Source organism: Ostrea edulis, chromosome 2 (assembly GCF_947568905.1).
Source record: "Ostrea edulis chromosome 2, xbOstEdul1.1, whole genome shotgun sequence".
Lineage (NCBI taxonomy): Eukaryota > Metazoa > Mollusca > Bivalvia > Ostreida > Ostreidae > Ostrea > Ostrea edulis.
Window position 1 is genome coordinate 20990649 of NC_079165.1, and position 25475 is coordinate 21016123.

Here is a 25475-nt window from a genome sequence, read left to right on the forward strand (position 1 = left end):
GAACTAGTCACTAGATAGTATTGACTTTATACTAATAGTATATAAAGCCGGTGTTATAGAGTGAAGCCTCTCTTTTAGGGAGACCTACCCTCTGCAAATTTGGATTTAACGCCCAAATACGTCTTTTAATATTTTTTTCGGCCGTGGAGATAAAATTGTTGTTATACTCTAACTACATGGATTATGATAAAAAAAAATTCCCCTAACTTTTGAAAATAGAAGAAACACTGAAAATATTCGTTTGTCAAAAATGTGAGTACATTGCTGTTAAAGTATCCAAAATTGACATTGAATTCCGTATGTTCGTACAAAATATAAATAAAAAATTAGAGAATTTAGTAAATGATCGATGATTTATACGCAGTAAAATTTTGATTTTGAAGCAAAATAAACAGATAAATTAACTACATTCAAAAATGTGATAACGTTTACTTTATTTTTCACAGTGAACGTTGTTTGCTTATAGAAAATGGTCGATCAGAGGGGAAACTAGAGATCAAACTTGACGGCGTGACGTTAAAAACAACCCCAGCGTTATCAAAGTGACATTTTATAAAATCTCTGACAAAACGATAAAAAAAATAGTTAGATATTGTAAAGTAATCAAATTCCACACGAGGAAGCTCATTCTCACTGTCAGTATTCTAAAATTAACTTGTTACGTCACAGGTGTAGTTATATAGCAACAAGGTAAACAGCGCGAAATGTAAATATGGCTTCTCGTGACAGCGACGACGACAGCGATCCATCGTGCGTCGATTTTAGCAGTTCCTCAGGTTCAGACATAGATATAAACGGAGACTATGATTCATTTTCCTCTGATACGGATGAAGATAATATCAATTCGCAGTCGTCTCTGGAAACTTCCTCCAGTCAGGTCAGTAATCCAGAAGATCCTGATTTTTGGTACGGCGACCTGCACCCCGTTTTCAGAGGAAACTGATTCATGTCACTACTTGTCGCCGGCCGATTATGTGCTAGATTATTTTTATTTAATGGTATCGGAGACCTAACAGATATACTGTAAGGAGTTCGGAAAAAAGGATCAACGGGGTGCATATTGGGTGGACACTAATGTCGAAGATATCAAAGCATATTTTGAATTGCATATACTGATAGGGTCCAATCAGCTTGAAAGTCGTGTGGACATACACTGATAGGGTCCAATCAGCTTCCAAGTGTGGACATGTAATGGTCACAATACAAGTTTTTATTACAGATAACATGCACATGAGTTCTGTAGAAGTACGTGTAAACTTCGATTTTAGCAGGTGCGTGTTGAACCCCCCCCCCCCAAAAATCATTAAATCATTTACATTTTTTTAAAAATATATAATCTATGGGTATATTCCTGAAAGAAAAAACCAAGGGGCACCAAGGGACGGTGCCTGTTAACAGTATAGTAATAAATTATTGTAACAAACTGTTGGTCTTGTACTCCCAACAACCAAAACAGGTTACAAATATAAAACATGAAGAAGAAAAGATAAAAAAAGAAAATGTGTACAATGCAATAAAATGTAATACTTGTAGTATTATAGTCCACTGTTGAAAACTGATTTGGATGAGGATATTTTCATTTTCATTGGTCATTAGCCAGATAAGCTTTTGATCACTTGTCCATCTTTACAAAATTCTTACATGATTTGTCTTTCATCTGATATAAGATAATGTAAAACTTATACGGTACCAATTTTGATGCACCAGATAGATGCGCATATTCTTTCTTCTGTTAATAATAAAAAAAAAGATTCTCATCATCCAGTGAATTGTTGTTGCATCTAAGACAATATCTCTCATGTCGAGAAAATTTTTGGGTAACGCCCTCTTTCAATGTTAAGTCTATGAGCTAATATACGGAAACGTGTTGAACATCTACTTTGCTTAAAATTTTAAACTTATCTTAGATAATTCTCAAAATCAAAGTTTTGTTTAAAAGTGGAAAAGAAAGATAATTTTTTATCTGAATTTCCTTTGAGGTTTGAATGTCATTTTTTGATGTAATATTTGAATGAACAATTTGTAAGAGCCTTTTAAAACTTGTATGTCCCTATAAAGGGCAGTTCAGATCTTTTACTCCATTACTATTGGTGATAAAAACCATGATAAAGTGATTTTGATTCTCAGTATACATCAAACAATATAGGAAATGACCAATAATTTCAAGTCTGTATCAGTAACTTTGCAAACTTTTTAATATGTCAAAGTGAAGGGGGAACCTTCCCAATTCAGACAGTACAGCACAATTAGCTGCAGATTTATGTACACCAGGTAGTAATTAGCAAACTTTAAGATATAATTTATCATGAAGTAGGTTTGAATACATTTTGTCTATTAGAATTAGTATATTATTTTAGAAAGTGGATTGAAATAACCCCAGATTTCTGAAGAATATAATAATATTGGTTTGATGGTATAGTAAAATATATCAATAATGGTTTTAATATCAAAGTTTAGTGAAATGATTGATTTGATTTATTGATGTTTTCCGCCACACTCAACAATTTTTTCAGTTATTTGGTGGCACCCAGTTTGTATTGGTGGAAGAGAGAACCCAGATACAATGTACCTGGGAAGAGACCACCGAAAACTGGGAAACTTTCTCACTTACCGGCGCGAGCTAGATTCGAACCCGCGCCGACAGAGGTGAGAGGCCGTGTGATTTTGAGCGTGATGCTCTAAACACTCGGCCACGGAGACCCTATTAGTGAAATGAAGATTTTTTTTAGGTTGAATGAAAGGTAAAGATAACGAATAGTGATCAATCTCATAACTCCTATAAGCAATACAAAATAGATAGTTGGGCAAAAATGGACCCCTGGACACACCAAAGGTGGGATCTGGTGCTTAGGAGGAGTAAACATCCCCTGTCGACCGGTCACATCCACCATGAGTGACCCCTACATCTTGATCAGGTAAACGGGGTTATCCGTAGTCAAAATCAGTGTGCCTAGAACAGTCTAACAATCGATATAAAACACGTGAGACAGCATTTGATCCAATGATAGGTTGTATTTCAGGGCTTTTTTAATATAGTTGTTTTTGAGCAAGGGAAAATGAACCAGAGGAACAAAATGAAACTCTAAGGTATTTGTAGTTGGATACACAGGATTTAGTTTTTAAGAGTCTGCCTGCCTTATTAAATATGAGGATCTTGGTTTTTGATAAAGTGATATTCAGACACCAGTCATTACAATGCCGCTGTAAAATTAAATGTTTAGTTTTTATTGTAAACTATTAACTGAGGAGGAAAGTAAAATTATGTCACCAGTGTACATTACGCAATTGAATGTACGAGATTTTAAGACAACAAGATCTGAAGATGAATTGAGATAATCTGGAAGGTCATTAATGAATACTTTAAATAAATTTGGACTTAAATTGTCCCCCGTTTGACACCTACATTTATTGGGAAAAACTGTGATACCATAACTTCAACGGCACCAGGACTTTCTAGAAGAAAACATGCTATTAATGACCTGATAAAAATTTGTTCCCAATTTTAAGAGTTTGATTTTGATTCCTGAATGAATAACGGTATCAAATGCTTTAAGAAAGTCAACAAAGCAGGCATACACATTCCCATCTTTGGTCTTTCAATATTTATCTATAATAGTCTTGAGAATAAACATATTGTCAGACGTTCGTACTTTTTGGGTAAAAGCTATCTGACATTCATTATATGATGTTTAGTAAGAAATTTGTGTAAGCAAATATCAAGTATGAAAAGTGACGATAACGAACAGCGATCTGTCCCAAAACTCCCACATGCAATACAAAATAGAGAGTTGGCCAAACACGGACCCCTGGACACCAGAGGTGGTATCAGGTGTCTAGGAGGAGTAAACATCACCTGGCGACTGGTCACATCCGCCGTGAGCCCTATATCTTAACCAGGTAAACGGAGTTATCCGCATTCAAAATCAGTGTGCCAAGAACGGTCTAACAATCGGTATTTTATCAAATAATTTCCCAGCCGCATTTGTAACCGTTATTCCTCTATAATTGTTAGGATCGTTAATGTCATTACTTGTGTGGATAGGAGTAATGTAGCCTGAAGACCGTGGTTTAGGATAATGGCCATAAGTTATAGACAACTGTCACAGATGTTGTACAAGCACGGCAACAGAAGGGTCTGACCATATCTAATCATGTAGTTTGAAATTTTGTCTAAGCCTGGAACTTTCCCTACTTTTATTTTTGAAATATCATTTGATATTTCTAATATGGATATATGTTTGTCCAAGTCATTAAAGCATTTTTCTTTTTCCAACTCACTAAGAATATCATGTAATCGGTTGAAATATGGTTAGGGTTAGTTCAGGTCATAAATAAAATGTTATGTCTCTTAAAATGGTTGATATGCAAGCTTTTTACATTGTAATTGCATAATAATTTATATTTTGCTATTATCCTTATTTGTTGTATTAAGATCGGATTAAGCTTAGATCGGGATCGAATTCCAAATAATGAAATCCGGTGAAAGCACCTCCCTTCCTCCTCCCATATATAATTCTGATTGTGGAAAGAAGATGGATGACTCTGTCGAGCCGAAAACCCACAGAAGGACATATCAAAGTTAAAATTGCAACTCCAGAAAAAAAAATTTGCATTCTAGTTAAAACAATCCATAGTTCCCAAAAATGCTTTTTTGATATGCCCTTTTCAAAGGAATATTGAAAAAATCCTATTTAAAACCAATATACGCGAAAAACGCACAAAATAACAGTAAATTCGACATTTCCAAGCAGATTTTCATATAGAGTGGGCCAAGTCTCTATTGTAAATTCAGTAAAATATGTCAGTACATGTTCAGGTGTAAAATGTTTTGAAAATAAAAGTATGGAGACTTACTCACTCTATGAAAAAAAACTTACTTCTTGTGTATAACTTTTGTCGTATTATCAAGAAAATTTCCATGTCCATGTCGGGTACCTTTATATAGCTTGAAATTTGGAAATTATTCATGGGATAGCTGAAGATGTATAAAGACAGCCTCAGTGAATTTTTGGACAGTCCCAGATTGTATATCTTTGGTTCGAATACCAATATTTCCTACTTATTTTTTTTCTTATGAGTTACTAGACTTCCCATAATTATTTGTCTCTGACATTTTATGCTAAGTTTTACTCATAGCATGCAGTCTTAATGACGATCACAAGTAATTGTTTCCAACATGCGGCTAGTGAATAAATGTAAACAAGTATGGGGCCTACTGTGAAGTATGGATGTTGTTTATGTAGACGACAACTTGAAGGAAAGTCAAAGAGATCAATTTCAACAATGCTTAAAGAAGTTACTTGAAGAGATCATGACAAAAGCCTAATATGCAATCAGTGTAGACAGTCTAAAAGGCACAGTGAAGTACAGTTCAGTACAAAAACAAATCAAGTGTCTGTTTCTGTCCAATATGTATTTGTTGGGAAATTTAATCGCATGTAACTGTAATATCGGCCCCAGAGTTGTACCAAAAGAGGCGAGAACTGATGCCTTTATTATATTTGGTATATTAGTACCAGTAGGTTGTAAATGTTATATACATTTCGGTTGAGCATCACTGAAGAGACATTATTTGTCGAAATGCGCATCTGGTGCATCAAAATTGGTACCGTATACGTTTTACATACAGTGCAGTGTCATTTGGTACCTTAGGTGCTCCAGGCATCAGTGTAATTATATATGTGTTAAAAACCGTTTAATGTCTGATATACATGATGCTGCCTGTGAAACAAACTCTGATGATAATTTTGATTAAATATCCTTTGAAGTATGATCTATATATTTGTCTTTAATTCTAAATATTGTGGACAGTGTTTTAGTACGGTACTGTATATATTGTAACTACGGGTACCATCAATGCGGATTTTAGACTCCCGATTCGTGACCAGTGCCCAATCATGAATACGCTTGTTGTTCGCAAAGTTCACCCTTCTTTTTGTTTCAACTTTAGCCTTATTATCTCTATCATATAAAATTAGTGCGCTTGCTATTCTTGTAAATCCGATTTCCACTCTGAGATTGTACACTTTCTGATTTTCAATTTTCAAAGAATTTTTAATTTTGTCGTTTTAATAAGATATTGGTGGCGCCTTTTTGTGTACGCCACCTTGTTACACATTGTAATCATTTTATAACAATACCTGGGATAAGCACTAATTTACAATGTAAATAAAATAAATATTTATGTTCCGTTAGCCTCAGCTTAACCTTGCCAAGTAGACTAGGCTTGTTTTTTGGCATGACAGGCAGAACCAGTAACACAGTGTTGAATTGAAAAAATGTCATTTATTAATAAAATGACGAAAATGAAACTTGACAAAATAATGGGGGTCAGAAAAGACTAGAAAACATTGGTAAACGTCTTTGGATAAGTATTATGCAATCTGACCCCCAGCAAAATCTAACATAAAGATATATGGGGGCCAAAAACATGACCCCCAACAAACATCACATAATATTATATGAGAATCAACTAATCTGTTATCTAAACAACACAACCTGCCTGTCCAGAAACTTGACAAAATAATGGGGGTCAGAAAAGACTAGAAAACATTGGTAAACGTCTTTGGATAAGTATTATGCAATCTGACCCCCAGCAAAATCTAACATAAAGATATATGGGGGCCAATAACATGACCCCCAACAAACATCACATAAAATTATATGAAAATCAACTAATCTGTTATCTAAACAACACAACCTGCCTGTCCACAAAAAGGTGGGTAATGTAAAAACTACAGGCAGGTGGGTAATGGAACAATACAGGCAGAAAACAATTACAAAGGAGGTAGTACTGGGGTTGGATGGTGGGTAACAATAATTTTCGTAGCAAAATTTTGTGTGGCTTCTCCTTCTAGTAGAACAAAGAACAATGATCACATGGTAGAAAGGTTCCACGCTGATTGGTTTAAAACATCCAAACAGCAGCTTGGGTAAACCCAGACCCTGAACAGTGTAGTATAATGTCAACAGAACTATGTAAAAATAGGAACATATAAGTACATGAAAAATACATGGACATGTCACATAAAAGTTATTATTTCACTTCGTATTAAATAATAACTTATTTATGTTCCGTTAGCCTCAGCTTAACCTTGCCAAGTAGACTAGGCTTGTTTTTTGGCATGACAGGCAGAACCAGTAACACAGTGTTGAATTGAAAAAATGTCATTTATTAATAAAATGACGAAAATGAAACTTGACAAAATAATGGGGGTCAGAAAAGACTAGAAAACATTGGTAAACGTCTTTGGATAAGTATTATGCAATCTGACCCCCAGCAAAATCTAACATAAAGATATATGGGGGCCAAAAACATGACCCCCAACAAACATCACATAAAATTATATGAGAATCAACTAATCTGTTATCTAAACAACACAACCTGCCTGTCCACAAAAAAGGTGGGTAATGTAAAAACTACAGGCCACAAATCCAATAGCATATTGGATCCACCCACCCAAAGGCGACTTGGCAAAATGAAAAAAGAACTTCTCAGTTGAAAAGTAAGCATCTATGTACAAAAGAAAAACTATATAGATATAAATGTGTTATCAACCTAAACAGTAAAAACACTATGTACATCACAAAAGAAAACAAAATTATCACGACAGTGTCCCAAATATCACTTAGGATACAACACGACAACCAGCAGGGCAAACGACTAAAATAAGAAAAATTATTAACAAAATCCTAAATTAAACCCCTCTGGAGGAAAAAAGTCTTGACGAAAGGCATTGAGGCAACAGACCGCTTCTGTCATGCCGGGTGATGAGCGCGACTTGGGATGGAGATAACTTATGATAAGGACATAAATACATGTACAGCAGACTACTTCTGACCAGTATTGAGGTGTCATGCAAGAAACTAGGCATAGAATAAACTGGGGGATTGACCTTATACCACAGACTACTTCTGCACAGTATTTGAAAACTACGGGAATTGACCTTATACCGCAGACTACTTCTGCACAGTATTTGACAACAGAGGCATGTGCCTACAGTAGACTACTTCTAAACTGTATGAAACATGCGATAACCGGCGTGTTTTTATGTAGGGGAGAGTACATGAACCGCAGACAGCCTTGTCTCGTATTGAATACATGTATGTCTAGTTGAGATATATACTTAAATCCTGAAGGAATGTATGCGAATGTACCGACGGAATGCATCGGAATTCCACCTGCCTAGTTTTTGAATAATGTTTTGCGAGTAACCTAAAGAGGCAGCATGTGTGGCAGCGCCAATCCTAAAACTATGTCCCTTGAAATTGTTTGGGTCAAGGCCAATGAACTGGATAGCGGTTTTCAGGTATGAAGTAACTTTTGAATATGTGACAGGTAAGCCATCCATAGTTTGGAATAGAGGACCTACCCTGTGATTGAAGAACTGCAGGTAGGTGAACAAGGCTTGGACTGGACAATAAGCTGAATCGGTAGCCGACTGAAGGGAAATAACTAAAGGAGTATGATGCTTGTTAGTCTTGTACTCCCTCATGATTCATTGAACCCCTGACAAAGTAGTACCCTGATATTCGAAGCTTATGTCCGGGCGTTGTAAAAGATGTTTACTGGATTTGACCGATTTAGCTGTAATCTCCCCAAGTCTCAAGAAGGCATGAAAAGCTAGCAGGAAAAGTGCACGTAGCATAATCCTAAGAGAATACTGGGTTACAGTGTGATTTAGGGCATTTAACAACTGCTGTAGAATGTCAGCAGTAATAGGGAGACGAGTATCTTTTGTTGGACCCAATGCCTGGCAACCCTTGATAATCTTTTTGGTCACAAAGGCCTGAGTAGGGTCAGTGACATTCAGTACTTTGTGGACGTAACTAACAGCTGATATGTGTGAAGCTATACTACTAGAGGAATAGTTGCTGGAAAACAAATAGCCAATGAAATTGCATATATCAGTAACTGAAATGGGAAAGGTTATATCAGTTTTCCAAGATAGGAGCAGTTGCCAGCTGCGGCGGTATGCAACAACTGTCGATGTAGATAGGGCAGCAGCCAATAACTTCCTACAGGTTGGACTCATATGCTCAAAAGGTCTTTTGGCACTTGTGTCTGCTGTTGATTCAGATGTGGAGCTATTGTGAATGCTTCCTGAAATTTGAAACGCGAAAGATGATCTGCTAATGTGTTTTTCTTACCAGCAATATGTTTTGCCTTAAAAAAGATGTTATGAGTAAGGGATGTGAGGACGAGTCGTCGAATGAGTTTCATAAGTGTTTTTTCCTTACAAGATTGCTTGTTTATTGCATGTACCACTGCCGAGTTATCAGTCATAAATAAAATTTTCTTGTTTGAGAGCATGGTGCCCCAAAGTTCAAGTGCCAACACAATCGGGAAAAGCTCTTTTATTGCTATTTGATGATTGGCTAAATCGTTTACTGCCTCCCAACCCAAAGCAAACCATTCAGTGCCCAAGACCGCTGCAAATCCTACTGAACCCGACGCATCTGTGAACAATAGTTCTTTATCTGAAGAATGTCACAGATCCGGTAAGATGACTGATTTACTGTTGTAATTATCCACGAAGTAGGACCACATATGTAGGTCCGCTCTAGCCTCGGAGTTTAAGCGAATGAAAAAGGAGGGGTTTCTAACTCCACAGGTTAGGTCGATAAGTCTACGTAAAAAAGCACGCCCAGGGACCACAATTAAACAGGCAAAATTGAGAAGACCTATTAATGATTGTAATTGCTTGAGAGTGATCTTTTTCCTTTTCTTTGTTCTTTGCAACTGATCTCTTATCTTGACAAGTTTGGGTTCCGGTAACCTACATTCCATCGATATTGAATCCACTTCTATCCCATAAATAATCAGACAAGTGGTTGGAGGATGTGTTTTTTCTTTTTTGATTGGAATACCCGTTTTCTCACAAAGACTAAGAAAATTGTTTAAATCCCTATTACACGTATTGGAATTTTTTGACCTAATAAAAAAGAAGTCATCTAACATATGCGACATACCTAAAGCCCCTAACTTTTCACACATAGACCATTGTAAACTACAGCTGAGGGATTCGAATATTTGGCATGAACTGGATGCACCCATGGGAAGGCATCTGTCATAGTAGTAATGACCTTGCCAGGAAAACCCTAATAATTTGTAGTCGTCTGGGTGAATTGGTATGATTCGAAAAGCATCCTGAATATCAGCTTTAGCCATTAAAGAACCCTCACCGAAAAATTTTACAAGGTCAGTGACAACATCAATGGAGTCATATTGTACAGTGGATTTTTCAGGGGGTATCATAGAATTTACTGAATTATTTTTTGGAAAAGAGAGGTCATGTATAACTCTAAATTTGCCTGGATCAGATTTTGGGACAACACCCAGAGGAGATGCTATGAAAGGTTCAAAAGGAGGAGAAGAGAATGGACCAGCAATGCGGTTACTCTCTATTCCTTGGGCAATGAATTGTTCAATTACTGACTGATGTTCATAAGCACTACTGTGATTTCTAGAAGTGGTGGAATATGGAAGATTCTGACAACCTAAATGAAAGCCAAATGAGAACCCGTTTTTTAGGATTTTAAGTTTTTCCAAGTCGTAACCCCCCAAAAACTTAATCAATTCTTCTATTTTGACTGGGGTTGGAAGACTTGTGGTAGGAATACTGGGATTTTGATGAATCCGAGCATTTTGATTTTGGGTGATTTCCTTTACACTGCATAGAGCTGTGTCTAAAGGAGCAGGGGTTTCTGGTACACTGGTCACCTTTGTTGTATTGAAAACAGAATTTACCTCGAAAGGACTGATTCTGTGATGGTTTGTTATACGTTTTGGGGAGAGTAGCAGCTCTTAAACGTAATTCCTGGATTGGGTTCTGCCAGGGAACATTAACAGATTCTTTAAGTTTACGAAACTGTTCATCGTAAGACCTGAAAGCATTATCCCCATGTAAGCGTTGTATCTCGCGTATCATGTGGGCATACTTGAGGAGGTGTGGGGCTTGATGAGGGAACTTTTCAATGTAAACGGATGTAAACACCAAAAAGGCATCCGTCCATTGAGATACTGAAATGGGGTTTTTGTACCGTGGGGTTTGGTGCAGATTAATGACACCAGTAGAAATAGTGAGAGATAGTGGTTCCTCTCTTGCATGTAACAATTGACGGAAGTCAATATACTCATTATTCCAAATCTTTGATTTAGTTTTGAAGGATAATGAGGAGCCTAACGGTACACCATCATAAAGGATAACATTAGCATTACCATATTCGGGGTTTGTTTGCCCTGCTGGCTCACCTAAAAAGACTTGGTCTACCAAGGTGCCAATGCTAGTGGTGGTACTAGGTGCTTGCAGTCCTGCAATCTGAGGAGTCACAGCCGGAGAAGAGATTTCCGCTGCTGATGAGGGAGTCGTATTTTCCCCACTGGCAAGGGTATTAGGAAATTGGTCCAATGCGGAATGAGGCGAAGATTGTCTTAAAATTGCACTTGCCAGTCTGTCATAATCAATCGCCTGGTCCTGGGATGGAGAACCTGAGGTACCTGTAGCTGTGTTGGACCCATCATTGACATGCTCGGCTGCTTCTGTAGCGGTCGCAGAACTTGATCGGGATGTTCTCCTTGCTTTCTTTGACGTGATAACCGAACCGGTTCTCTTGGGTCGTTTTGGTGGCATCCCTGAGACCTAGGAAACATACTACTGAGCATTAGTTAAGTCATGTAGTAACCCAAGCTGTGGAGAAAAGAAATCTGTGAAAAGACTATACAGATAGCCATAAAATTTTGTCTTTATGAAGGCATAATGAGATACACAAGATACTCTTTAAATCAATAAAAGGCAAACTGATCAAATGCCATTAACATCACGCAATTAGCTAGCGCATTGTAAACAATAATGATATGCCAGTCTCCTGCATATCACTGCCCAGTAAACGCTTTAATTCAAAGGAGAAGCCAAAGTAAGCTTGCATATATCTGTATTGGCAGACGGAAGAGACAATATAAAAAGGTGTAATGCAAGTCTGACCTAATATTTAGAGCATATGAGCAGCATGTCTCATGCTGTCCAATACAAAGCCATGTAATACATAAACTCATAAATTGCTATGCTCAGAGCAACATGGTACAAGTAGATGACAAGATGCCATTTCATAAACACATATGGTCCTGTGTTTGACAAACCAATTCGTACATGAAATGATTCCACTTCCCAAGCACGTATGGTCCCGTACTCATTGGAATACCAATATCATATTCAATATGAGGTGATGCAACATTCTAAAACACGTATGGTCCCGTGTTTAGTAAGCATAACAGGAATTGATGCCACATTCTAAACACGTATGGTCCCGTGCTCAGTAAGCATACTATGTACCATAAATGAAATGGTGCAACATCCTAAACACGTAAGGTCCCGTGTTTAATAAGCATAAATGTACCATAAATGAAATGGTGCGACATCCTAAACACATATAGTCACGTGTTTAGTAAGCATAATATATATGAAATGATGCAACATCCTGAGCACGTATGGTCCCGTGCTCAGTGAAATTAATTTGTGTACTAGGTCTACTTGAAAGGATTAATATACCGTCGATCAGTGTCAGGTACGACTACATAATAGGTCAGACATGCAAATTTGAATTATAATACCACATTTATACTGGCCTGAAGTGTGAGGTATAAGTATGTCTATAATGAAGTATTGCTGAGCGGACACTCCTCCAAAATTTGTGCATCGGAGATGAGGTCACAACATGACTATTTGGTGATCGGTCATTCAAATGGACACCGTCTCTGGACAAGAAGGTTAGGTCCCTCCAAAAACCCCTATGGTGCCAGAAATATATCTCTTCTTCTCGCATACAGCGCTCTTTTAACCTCAAGTTTATAGACACGACTTTTGTGTTGAAATTGAAGTCCGCTGATGACGCCCATGGCTGACGCCGGAAGAGTTGTCCAATGATGACAGTTTTGATTCCTATCCCGAGGTGCATGTAGGATGCCAGAGAGATAAGATCCCGAGAGATCTGCTCCACAGTCCCACGGGCTATGTCATTTTCCCCCAACTGAATAAAACAGACGTGTGGAATGTTTGTAAAATACAACATATTCGGTGAGCGGGGTACATGGTCGATTCGTAAACCCCCACGGGCACGCACTACCACACGAAACTGTCCTTGATCTAGGTTCAAATTACTCAAATTCCGGCTCGAGTCCATGTAGCGTTGCAACCGGGTCATAAACGAATGTCCAAATAAACAACAATGGAGAAAATCCGGGCTGTCTATGTTGTGGCTCATCTCCGTGACCTAAATACAAGACCGGTCACGCAAGCACGGCGTGACGCTGTGTCAGTCACAATAAAAGTGTAAAGTAAACAACTCACTGTTCAAGCTAAAACAAGCAAAAACGTCCAATCTCAGAGCAAAGTTCAATGCATACGCACATCACATTGTACACATAGAAAAATTGCGATGAAAATCCTCGTAGGTAGTAAATAATAACAATAATTTTCGTAGCAAAATTTTGCGTGGCTTCTCCTTCTAGTAGAACAAAGAACAATGATCACATGGTAGAAAGGTTCCACGCTGATTGGTTTAAAACATCCAAACAGCAGCTTGGGTAAACCCAGACCCTGAACAGTGTAGTATAATGTCAACAGAACTATGTAAAAATAGGAACATATAAGTACAGGAAAAATACATGGACATGTCACATAAAAGTTATTATTTCACTTCGTATTAAATAATAACTTATTTATTCGGATCTATCATTAACCTATAAATAATTGTTTATTCGGTATATACATACATACATACAAACATACATACATAAACACCAAGGATAACCCATGAAAGCTAGAAAGGTTATTTCCAATGGGGTCCTTTGATCCACGGATGTTTGCGCTAGGGGGTCATTTATGTGGGAGGAAACCGAAGTACCCGGAGGAAACCCACGTGTCCGAGCGGGCGACCGCCATACTTTATCACATACAACCACTGCCGATCACGTGGATCGAACTCGGGTCGCAGCGGTGAGAAGCGAGAGCGCTACCCGGACACCCTGTAAGATATCTAAGTTTAAATTATTCACCATTTGACCTTATCCCAGCTATTAATTTACATTTTTATAGGTAAATCTATATTATATGTGATTTTGTTCACTCCTTGTCATTTATCTGCACAATAAATGGCACAATCACTCAGCTTAAGGTTTTCTTGTTTTCCTACAATGGTTCAAGCAAATTTAACTTTTAATTACCATAAAGGTTTAACCTTTGTTTAATGAAAACGTTGTGAATGTAAAATGTTGATAGGTCAATTACATCTGTGTTGTTATTTTTTCAACTCCTTGAAGTCTCTCAATCAATTTTCAGTACGATTTTGGGTTTTCAGCATGCAAAGTTTCTAACTGTCTTAAGAAATTTTGTTTAAATTCTCGATATTTGTACTTTCTCATTTGGTATATTCTCTATATAATTTGTAGTGGCTACCTTACCAGTGACAGCAAAAGACATATGGTCATTACAAAAAATTCAAACATGCAAAAATGACAATTATTCAAGGAAAGTTTTACATAATTTATGAAATATTTCCTATGAAGTAGTTAAGGCTTATAATTAAATTCACAACCATGATCGTGTTCCTTTTTGTTGTAACGAAATATGGCGAACTTTAAGGTTGATCAGAGAAGCTGCAACCACGACGGCGTCCCCTTTTGTTACAGCAGAATTTGGATCTTCCACGGTCAGGAAGGGGAAAGTTCAACTTGTTATGTATCGACTTCTTGAATTTTTTTCTGCCAATATCAAGATCCCTTTTGTAGAGAGGTGATATTTGTCATCAGCCAGATATCCAGGACTTGGATTACCATTCATCAACATATCGCTATGATCACTGTACACAGTGATTTGTTTCTGTAGGGATCCGGATTAGAATAGGTCCTCAGTATCCCTTGCTTGTCGTAAGAGGCGAATAAATGGGGCGGTCCTTCGGATGAGAGTACAAAAACCGAGTCACAGCAGGTGTGGCACGATAAATATCCCTCCCTGCTCAGAGACCGTAAGCGCCGATCATAGGCCTAAATTTTACAGCCCTTCACCGGCAGTGGTGACGTCTCCATATGAGTGAAATATTCTCGAGAGGGACGTTAAACAATATTCAATCAAGCAATCATATATTGGATGTACCAATCAACAATACGTCTGGTCTAGATGCTCTTCCAACACCATTTCTTGCATACCTATGCATTTACCATTGTTCTTCACATGGATGCTGTCAACAGCAACTGAATATGACAGAGGATTGTTCATCTGTTTTGGAATTTTTTCGTTGGAGATGTTAAGCATAGTACCCATGTCCTGTACCTGTCCCAGGTTTTGAAGACAGTTGATTGTTGTTTCTTCTAAATCTAATAGTCTTTTGTTGGTCTTTCCTTGTAACTTTCGGATGTTTCGCTAATTTCAACAGCTCCTTTTCGATTTACTCGAGTTTTGCTTCTTCTGCATTTATCAGTTTCTTGTCCATTTTTTTTTAGTACAAATCTCAGTCACCTGAGTAACCTTCTTTATACAGTGGTCAGTGTTCTGGTTAATAAGTTTAACTACACAATCAATGTCTCTGTGGTGACCATGTTCACGTTTTCCAATAATGTCCGTTATACATATTTTCAATTCTTAGTAAATTTGACATGAATTCTCACGTTTTCCAGTCCGATCGTTTACATCTTGCTCATTAGTTTCATTAGTATTAAGAGCCAATGTAACTGATGGTTGGTCTCAGAGTAGACTAGGGTTGTGCGGGAAATGCAACATTCAGTGCTCTTGACTTATAGAATTCCGATGCATTGTGTTTAAATTCAAGTTTTTCAACAATTCGTGAAGCAAGGACACTCAAAATATGGACAAGGGGATTATACTCAAGAAGGGCAATTGCTTTGCAAAACAGTATACACCTCAAAACCTATTAAACGAGGATTGAAGGTTGATTTCGTTCAGTAATGCATCATATTAGTTGAATGTCTTGTATATATTTCATAATACATGTTTGATCTGAATATAAAGTGATGATATTTCAGGAATTTATCAATACTAACTATCATATTAGAAAATTAACGAATTTAGGACAAGATAGTCAAAGAAAAAAAATCTAGAATTATCTTAGAGTCACTGTTACATGTGTTGAACAATATGCTTTCGATTTTGTCTGGAAGGTTTGGATGAGGTGTGAACCAATGATTATAAAATATATCTGAGAAAACATAAAATGCAAGGACAGTACCTTGGAGAAAGAGTGGTTAAACATCTCTCTAAGCTATCAAAATGGAAAAGATAACACCTGTCCTATGACAGGTACGTAAACGTTTGAATTTGACATATTGTCATGATTAATTATGTTCTGTGATTCAATATTTGAAACAAACATCATTTTCAAAGAATAAAAAACCCATCAAAAATAAGAAAAACCTTACTGAAATAATAGTTTTCATTCTGTAATTAATAAAATAAAGTTATTGACAATTAAAAAAATTAGTAAGTTCTAAGTAAGAATTCTATTGTAGATATTTTTAAAACATCGATTCCTTAACTTCAAAACCTTGAAGCTAATGGCATCTATGCTTATGGCACGATCAGCACAAACTGCAAAAAATTCCCACAACAGCCGAAGAACCCACATTTTATAGGAAATATTGAGGAACTATACATGTAGCTTGACAATTCAATTACCTGAACATGGAAATATACTGAACCAGTAAGCTGCTAATTTGAATCTTTTTCGTGGTTTTCATGATCTTGATATACATCATTTGAAACTCAATATCACTGAAAAAGGTATGATATCCGTTTTCACTTTGCGTATTATTTCACAGGTTCATATAGGTTCAACCACATCCGTCGAGTGTTATGTTGATACAGCGACCACCTGCTGTTGCTGCCTACCAGGAAAACTACTATGGGGTAGATCGTGCCAAGCAGTATCGCTCAAAGTGGGCGACAATTAAGAGAGTACTGGGGGTACTTTATGAATTTCATATCGGATTGATTGATTGATGTTTATCGCCAAACTCAACAATTTATCAGTTATATGGTGGCGCCCAGTTTTTATTGCTGGAAGAGAGAACCCAGATACAATGTACCTGGGAAGAGATCCGAAAGTAAACTGGGAAACTTTTTCACTTACCGGCGCGAGCGGGATTCGAACCCGTGAGGTGAGAGGCAGTGTGATTTTGAGCGCAATGCTCTAACCACTCGGCCACGGAGGGAGTGGCTCTGGTTAATACCTTTCTACTTTGAACGATGACACCTTGGGTTGTGAAACCTAGAAAACACACCCATTTTGATATTGTCATGTGTCTACTTGCAGACTTTTCCAAAAGAAAGAAGTGTAGGTATGCAAACACACAACGACCTATTACAACTGCTGGTTTGAGCTGACATCAGAGCATCAAATTAGAGAGGCGTGGACGGTGTAAATAGTGCACACAAGGGGGCAAAAGAAGAGATATTGCTTATGGTTGTGATATGTGTATGGTAAATATGTGCCGAGGTGCATGTTTTCAAGCATATTATGCACACAATCAACTTCCAATTGTTTGACTAAATACATTTATGTACAATCGTGTGTGTATGTTTGTGTATGTGTGTGTGATTTACCTTTTTGTACTCGAAATGTTCTGTACATAACTTCATGGCCATTTTCATCCTTCACTATTAAAATGTGTTCACGTTTCAAGCTGCAAAAAGTTAATATCTATAACTACCAAGCTTTTAATTGAAACTTCATAGTATATGTATCTTACAGAAGCAGAGATTATATCATTCCAATGCAAGGTGAAGATAACGAACAGTGATCAATCTCATAACTCCTACAAGCAATACAAAATAGATAGTTGGGCAAACACGGACCCCTGGACACACCAGAGGTGGGATCAGGTGCCTAGGAGGAGTAAGCATCCAATACTTAGTACAGACCTCAAAATACAGTCCGAAGTTCTAAATGACATGAAATTAAAATTGATAATTTGACTTTTTTTTACCCTGATATTGTCCAACCGATCCTTATGCGAAAATGGCGACCTTCTGATGCACCACCAGATGAGGTATGGCGTGTCGTTCACCAGATAGTCGTCCCTTTGATATATCGTTTTGACATCGTGAGATTGCTCACGATACACCCATGTCAGGTCATTTGGGTGTCAATAAGACTTGTAACAGGATTTTGAGTCATTTTTATTGGCCTAGGTTGAGAAAACATGTTTCTGAATTTTGCAAGTCTTGTCGCGTTTGCCAGATTGTAGGTAAACCTAATCAGAAAATTCCATCTCTCCCTCTCCAACCAATTCCAGCTTTTGAAGAACATTTTAGTCGAGTGTTACTAGATTTTGTAGGACCTTTGCCTCAAACTAGGTCAGGGAACAATTATTTATTACTTACTATCATATGTTCATTCTTCACTGTCAACATCACAAGGTCAGATAAATTAACCTAACTCGACTGCGAACATTGAAATTGAACATTAATCTGTACCCAAAAGAATTTCAAAGATATGCACTGAAAATGATTACGTTTTCGATTTAGAACATTTGATAGAGGAAATTCGGACTAATTAATTAATGTTAATTTTAGTAAACATAAGCACTTAATATGCTATATTCACATACGCCCATTTACACCTTATATATGTACATAATACGCTATGCAAAGTTTACTCCTTGTGTAAATGTAATTGATTGGCGATGCGTTCACTTGCATTGGCAAACTGTGTGTAAATAAATTTTCCAAGCAATCTGGATGTATTCTGAAGACAAAGAATGAGATGGATGAAAGGCGAAGATAACGAACAGTGGTCAATCTCATAACTCCTATAAGCAATACAAAATAGATAGTTGGGCAAACATGGACCCCTGGACACACCAGAGGTGGGATCAGGTGCCTAGGAGGAGTAAGCATCTCCTGTCGACCGGTCACATCCGCCGTGAGCCCTATATCCTGATCAGGTAAACGGAGTTATCCGTAGTCAAAATCAGTGTGACAAGAACGGCCTAACAATCGGTATGAAACACGTCAGACAGCATTTGACCCAATGATAGGTTGTATTGACGAACTAGATCGTTATAAACTAACGACCATAGAATTTGCGAAATGCTGACTTCAATCGAGATTGTTGAAACCCCTGTACCATCAACTTGTTTGTCAGTAGCTTACCTCGATTTAAAAACTGACTATACGCAGAACAAGCTCTTGCAGGTGATAAGGCTACATAAATATGGGAAGTTGACGATGGAGAAGCTGAAATCATCCCGTTTGTCATAGAGTTGAGTTGTCAGTTTGCCATTAGTGTCTACTTTCAATAAAATATCCAAGCATGAAGCAGAAGTCGACGACTCTGTGGTGTCTTTGATATCGAGCTCACAGGGATATATCAAATCGACATATATCCTTATCATGTAACTTCGTTTTCTGCTCAAGTGCTATTCAAAATAATGTTTTAAAAATTGAATTTACCAGGGTCACTGACTAGAACTTCTAATAAGATGCAATTTAAAGAAAATCATGCCATGTTTTATAAACAATTACGATAATTTGCACATGTGTGTAAAATTTGCAATTTTACACCAGAAGTAAATTCATTCATGTGTAAATTTGATTTGCACAGTGTCTTACTAGATGTAAATTTTGTACTAGGAGTAAAAATACTCATGTTTAAATCTTGTGTAAAAATTTTACTCTTATCCTTAGCAATTCGTAGCAACCCAGATTAATGTGGATTGTGTTATAGTTTTTTAAACAATGTAAGTATAAGAACTCATTTACATGTACACATCACCCCCGTTCACGGCACCAAACTATACCCAGATGCAAAAGCGTATTTGTAAAGTTTGCACACTGTATGTAAAAAAAGCGCATGTGAAAGGGGCTTTAGATTCAATTATAATGATAGGATCATGTCATTTTAGGAGTTGACCTTTTTTCAACTTCCCTAAGCCATCACACATTGCGCACATGAATATATCTCACAGGATTTTGGTGTGGGACTCTTCACATCCTCGTTTTCACTTCACCATACAGATGAATTCCCATATGACAAATCACAATACCTACCTAAAAGAAATTTTATGTGAATTTTAGGCTGCCGCAACAATGAACCTCCGATTTTAGGTTAAATCCAAAATACCAAGTTTCACTTCTTTTGACGCAGTCATGGTTCGAGCGGGGTTTATACTCACAACCTTCCGGTCACCAAGCCAACGTTCAAACCACTGATCTGCCGCGACGGGTATTATTTTGGGAAGACGTCAAATGCTGTCTGACGTGTTTCATACCGATTGTTAAGCCGTTCTTGGCACACTGATTTTGACTGCGGATAACTCCGTTTACCTGATCAGGATATGGGGCTCACGGCGGGTGTGACCGGTCAACAGGGGATGCTTACTCCTCCTAGGCACCTGATCCCACCTCTGGTGTGTCCTGGGGTCCGTGTTTGCCCAACTATCTATTTTGTATTGCTTGTAGGAGTTATGAGATTGATCGCTGTTCGTTATCTTCACCTTGCATAGCACAGTATATTTCAACCAAATATAATCGTACACTTGGAGACGATAAAAGAAACATGTTCAATTCTATTTCATTTAATTTTAAGTACAGTATAAGAAATTCAATTTCCCACCCCAGGCCCCTAAATAAAAGCATTAATTCTACGAAACAAAAAGGAGTCGTTCTCGTGTCGGAGATACATAGATATGTATATCAATTATTAATTTTAAAACCGTTCAAATACACAGAAGTTACATATCGATTGGATCGGAGATACTGTGAAAGCTTTGATCCCTGTACTTGAGTATTCTACATCAGTGTTTCAAACAGCATACTTTTAAAAATAGACCACAGCCTCCACGCAGTCGGATTATGAAACAGACAAACGCATGTGATTCAAGAGCTACAATCTCCGTAGAATTAATGCACATGCAGCAATGGGTAATCCCCGACCTGTCCCTGTGCTACTCCCACTGACGAAATGTTCTCTAATCAATTTAGATACAATTATTGTATGGGTATGCATGCTGATAACACTCAGACAGTGGTTCTATTTATACAGAGCTACGTCACAACATTTTACAAAGTTAATGATAAAAGCCGTACAGAAACGCGGTCAGAATGAGACCCACAGCGGCATTCACGTTCAGAATTGTCCGCCATTTTGGATTTTCTTTCAAATATACTCGCGCCTATATGAGGATCGTCTTGGCTATGACTTTGGGTGGGCATTCCACAAATCTGATCCACCCACCGTCTCCACGTTGGTCTATTATCGCTTGCATCGTCCATCACTTCTATTGTCTCACCTGAAATATATTGAAGTTTCTTTTAATCATCGAATCAGATAGGTAACTCTTCATCGTCATAATGGCTGACTTCCTTTTAAACTTATATGGAAATATAAATATGAGCAATATTTGTATATTTCTTTTAGATTTGATTACCCAGCTGGGTAGCTAAGTAGGTTACCGCATTGACTGCTGAACTGTAGATCGCGGGTTCAAGTCCAGCAAGGGTTTTAATTTTCCTCCAGATTTCTTTCTACGAAAACTGCATTATTTTTTTCCTAAATGAAGTAAATTTGAAAGTTTTCAATTTCAAAATATTGTTGTACATATCCTTCACTTTTCATCCATATCATTTCTCTGGTTTAGTATTCCTCCTTAATCAAATCAACTTAAATTTGGATATTTCTATCCCCCGTGACAAACTTTGAAGAATGTAGTGTCACAATGGGTGAAGGCTTTGGGTTTTGTTTCTGTTCAATTTTACTATATCATTTTGGTTGGTTGTTGGTGGGTTATTTCGTGAAGGGGGGTATTATTGCTGTTTTGAATAACTTTATTTTTTTAACTACTACCCTGCATCGGGAATGCTACAGCCACTGTATGTATTGATGTCCGCCTGTTTGTCAATTAGGATTTGTGTGTGTTGATAATTTAACAAAATATTAACAGTCCCTGTATTATATTAAAACAACAACAACAACAACAACAACAAACATCCATTCCTCTTGAGGTCACGAGGTAAAAAGTAAAGAGATTGGGTGAGAAAATCACTTTTGGATTATATGACACAATAACTCCTTAGTAGTTTATCAAGTCTTTAAATTAGGTACAAAATTACATGTAGGTGAAGGTAAAAGCAGACAAATATTGAAGTCAAAAGTCAAGGTCACAATAGCATGTATTATTTCAATTCAGAGCAGGATCTTGGTAATCTTTGTAAATGCTCTAGTTGCAGTATGTACCTTCATCATTCTCTTCCCCTTTGCGCACATCGTCACTTTCTTTCTTTTCCTCAGACATCGTCATTTCTACATCATTTCCCGAGTTTTCGTATTTTATTCTTTTAGCCCATGTGGCACCTTAAAGCTAAAATGATAATTAAAAATGATTTTTTCTTAAATATTGTGTTCGAAATAACAACGAATTTCCAACCCATTCAAAAAATCTATTGATCAGTTTGAAAAACCAATATCATGCATTTTGTGGTTATCTGACCTGTTCCTCTGTCCGATCTGTTATGGCACAGCGACGTCTGTACGTCCGCCCGTTCTGAGTTTTCTGTTTCTAATTTCATTTCTCTCACATATCAAGCTGAATCTTCCTATGTAGCTTCTTTGTGGATCACTCTAGATCATGTTGCAATTTTGATCGCATTTAACATATCTTGCAGGAGTTTGTCCCTCTATTTCAAAATTGTTATATAGATGGTACATAATTTTTCCGGCGATCTCCTCCCGTAATTGTTCATGTAAAGACCATCTTGCTTTAGCGATTGTTTGTATGAGTACTGAAGATGGGCAGGTGGCAAGTATTTTGATTTTCTCAAATGTTTGAGAAAATTACAGGTTGTTCAGCTTAGTTCGTTTGAGGAAATATTACATGGGGAGTACAAGATTTGTCCGGTGAACTCCTCTCACAGTTTTCAAGTGAAAACTCTTATTTACGGAGTATTTGTATGGGTACTGAAGGTGTGCATGTGGTCGGAATTTTGATTTTCTTCAAATTAATGAACTTACTCAGTTTTGAGGAAATATTGCATAGAAAGTACACGATTTGTCTTTCTTTTTTTTATCTTCCACAATTGTTGCGTGATGACTTCCTTTTTTAAAGAGTAATTGTATGGGTATGGAGGATTGTGACAAGGACTTTGACTTTCTTCAATTTTTGAGAAAATTACATGTTGTTGTGTACACGATTTGTCTTTTTTTTCTTCCACATTTTTCAAGTGAGGACATTATTTTACAGAGTATTTGTTTGGGTATGGAGGAATGTGACAATGAGAGGGATTTTCTTCAATTTTTGAGAAAATTACAGGCTGATGAACTTAGTCCATGTTGAGGAAATATTATATCAAATACAGGACATGTTTTTTCTCTCTCATGTACTCCTCTCACAGTTTAGGGTCTTTGTAAATAACTTCAAGATGTGCGAATGCAAGGATTGTGATTCTCAACATGTTTTAAAATTTTCTTTGGCGTTTTAAATATTTACAGGTTATTGAACTTGGTCAGATTTGAGGAAATATTTTAAACACAGAACTCTTGGTTTGTCTGTCTACTTTCTGTCAGAGTTTTAAGCTAAGACCCTTTATTCATATGATGAAATGGAAGTATGGCATAGCATGATGATGACTGATACTACCTGAGGCAAAGCTCTACAAATCATGGCTTAAGAAAAACACCCTATGTAAGCGTTTTCACGAGCGTATTATGTACCGTTTGCGGTACTCTTGTTGCTAGCACCTTTCATAAGTTGTTAATAGCGCCCGAAGAATTTCTTGCAATGCTATTCAATGCGGGGTCAAATGACGATGAGAATTTCAGCTTACGAGGAAACCCCAAGCTTAATCGCAGAGTTAGAGAACGTTTGCAGTGGCAGATTGAAAGCCTCCCTAATTTTTTGCCACGAATACAATACATTACTGGCATGTATAGATGAAAACTACAGATTTAGAACTCAACATTTCTGAGTATTTAGGCGAATACATGACATTCACATGTGCCCCCGTTCGAAAATCCTGGATCCGCAACTGGTTTGCGGCGTATTTGTGCACCGTTTATCATGAAAGTACAAATGTTAATCAATTGAATCAAGTAAATTTAGCATGAAACGAGAAACTGTAGTTTTATAAATATTGGGGGGTGGGGGGTTGTAGCATATACAGGTGTAGTTATAAGTCAATTCATCCGTTGAAAGCCTCCAATTTCAAAATATTGTACACATCCTCCACTTTCCTCGCATTTCAAATTTCTCTGGTGTGTTATTATGTCTCCTCTCTTTCAGGGGAAGACATTGTTTTTTTTTACTTTCTGTCCGTCCGTCTGTCAGTCACAAAATCTCGTGAACGCGTCTCCTCCTATATGGCTTATCGGATGGACTAGAAACTTTGTACAATGCTTTATTGCCATTAGTAGATTTGTAAATGTGCACATTGGTGGGACTGGATGACCCAATTATTTTCCTATGAGTTATAATCATATAAGCCACTAGATGAAACCCCGCGCAAGTGTGAGACATCACAAATAATATTGCATAGACGAAAGGCTTTTTTAATGCATGTTTGAATTGTTGCACAAATATACTGAATGAAAGATGCAAGGTGAAGATAACGAACAGTGATCAATCTCATAACTCCTATAAGCAATACAAAATAGACAGTTGGGCAAACACGGACCCCAGGACACACGAGAGGTGGGATCAGGCGCCCAGGAGGAGCAAGCATCCCCTGCCGACCGGCCACATATCTTTAACTCAAAAGAATGTAAGAACAATTTATAAATAATTTCGTGCATTAGTTCTGTTATATTTATTGATATCATATACAGTAAATAACTCCAAATTAGATGTTCCTTATGTAACATAAATGTTCTCTCTCCGTATTGAAAATAAGATTATGATTTTACGACAGCAATTGAAGTGGCGGATTTGAGGGGGATGGGTGTCATCTGCCATCTCCCCCTAAAATGTTCAAATTTAAAGTACATCGTGGTCTCTTGTTGAGCCAAAAAAAAAAACCCATAAAAGAAGGAATGATCTCTTTCACTCTCGGAGAATTAAATGAATCTTCTGATTTATTGAATTACCTTTATTGGGAGAACTTACACTTTGTTTTCCCAAAAAGCCTTATCATTTGCGTCATTTTATTAATTTCCTTTTCCTAAAACTGATAGAAAATAGTAAAAATAACTATATAGGAAACATATTTAAAGCCCTATGAAATCGGTAAAATCAAGGAGCTTCCAGGGCCTTCGCACCCTGGGCCCCACACCAGGGCTTCGCACCCTGGGCCCCACACCAGGGCTTCGCACCCTGGGCCCCACACCAGGGCTTGGTCTTGGGCCCACCAGGGGCGTCGTTTCTTCTAGTTAAACACAATATTCAATTAGAACATAATGCACTATATGAATGACAAACAGAAAGACTGCTGTATTGTAAACAGTGGTCTGATTTCTTGGACATTGTCAGGTAGTGT

General features: G+C 37.4%; 1 protein-coding gene and 1 pseudogene across 3 annotated transcripts; one reads left to right on the plus strand and one right to left on the minus strand.

The window, feature by feature from the left end:
* Positions 1 to 6265: 6265 nt before the first annotated feature.
* Positions 6266 to 13665, minus strand: LOC125660876 (uncharacterized). Of its 3 annotated transcripts, none has more exons than XM_048892689.2 (3): positions 13347 to 13665; positions 11255 to 11642; positions 6266 to 9103 (listed from the first exon to the last, which is right to left on the minus strand). In XM_048892689.2, exons 2-3 carry the CDS (start codon positions 11631 to 11633, stop codon positions 8499 to 8501), a joined length of 984 nt encoding a protein of 327 aa, XP_048748646.2. In that variant the 5' UTR covers positions 11634 to 11642; positions 13347 to 13665; the 3' UTR covers positions 6266 to 8498. The 3 variants fall into 3 exon arrangements, with proteins under 3 accessions (XP_048748646.2, XP_048748644.2, XP_048748643.2); XM_048892687.2 differs by having other exon boundaries at positions 12626 to 13665; XM_048892686.2 differs by having other exon boundaries at positions 11255 to 13665.
* On the plus strand, positions 13530 to 17009 carry LOC125679780 (uncharacterized; annotated as a pseudogene).
* Positions 17010 to 25475: the final 8466 nt, after the last annotated feature.

Coding starts and splice junctions, on each gene's coding strand:
- LOC125660876 (XM_048892689.2), bottom strand. CDS start 11,633: ATGCCACCAAAACGACCCAAGAGAACCGGTTCGGTTATCACGTCAAAG. Junction 9,104..11,254: donor GGTAGACCAAGTCTTTTTAG/GTGAGCCAGCAG, acceptor TTCAAATTTCAG/GAAGCATTCACAATAGCTCC.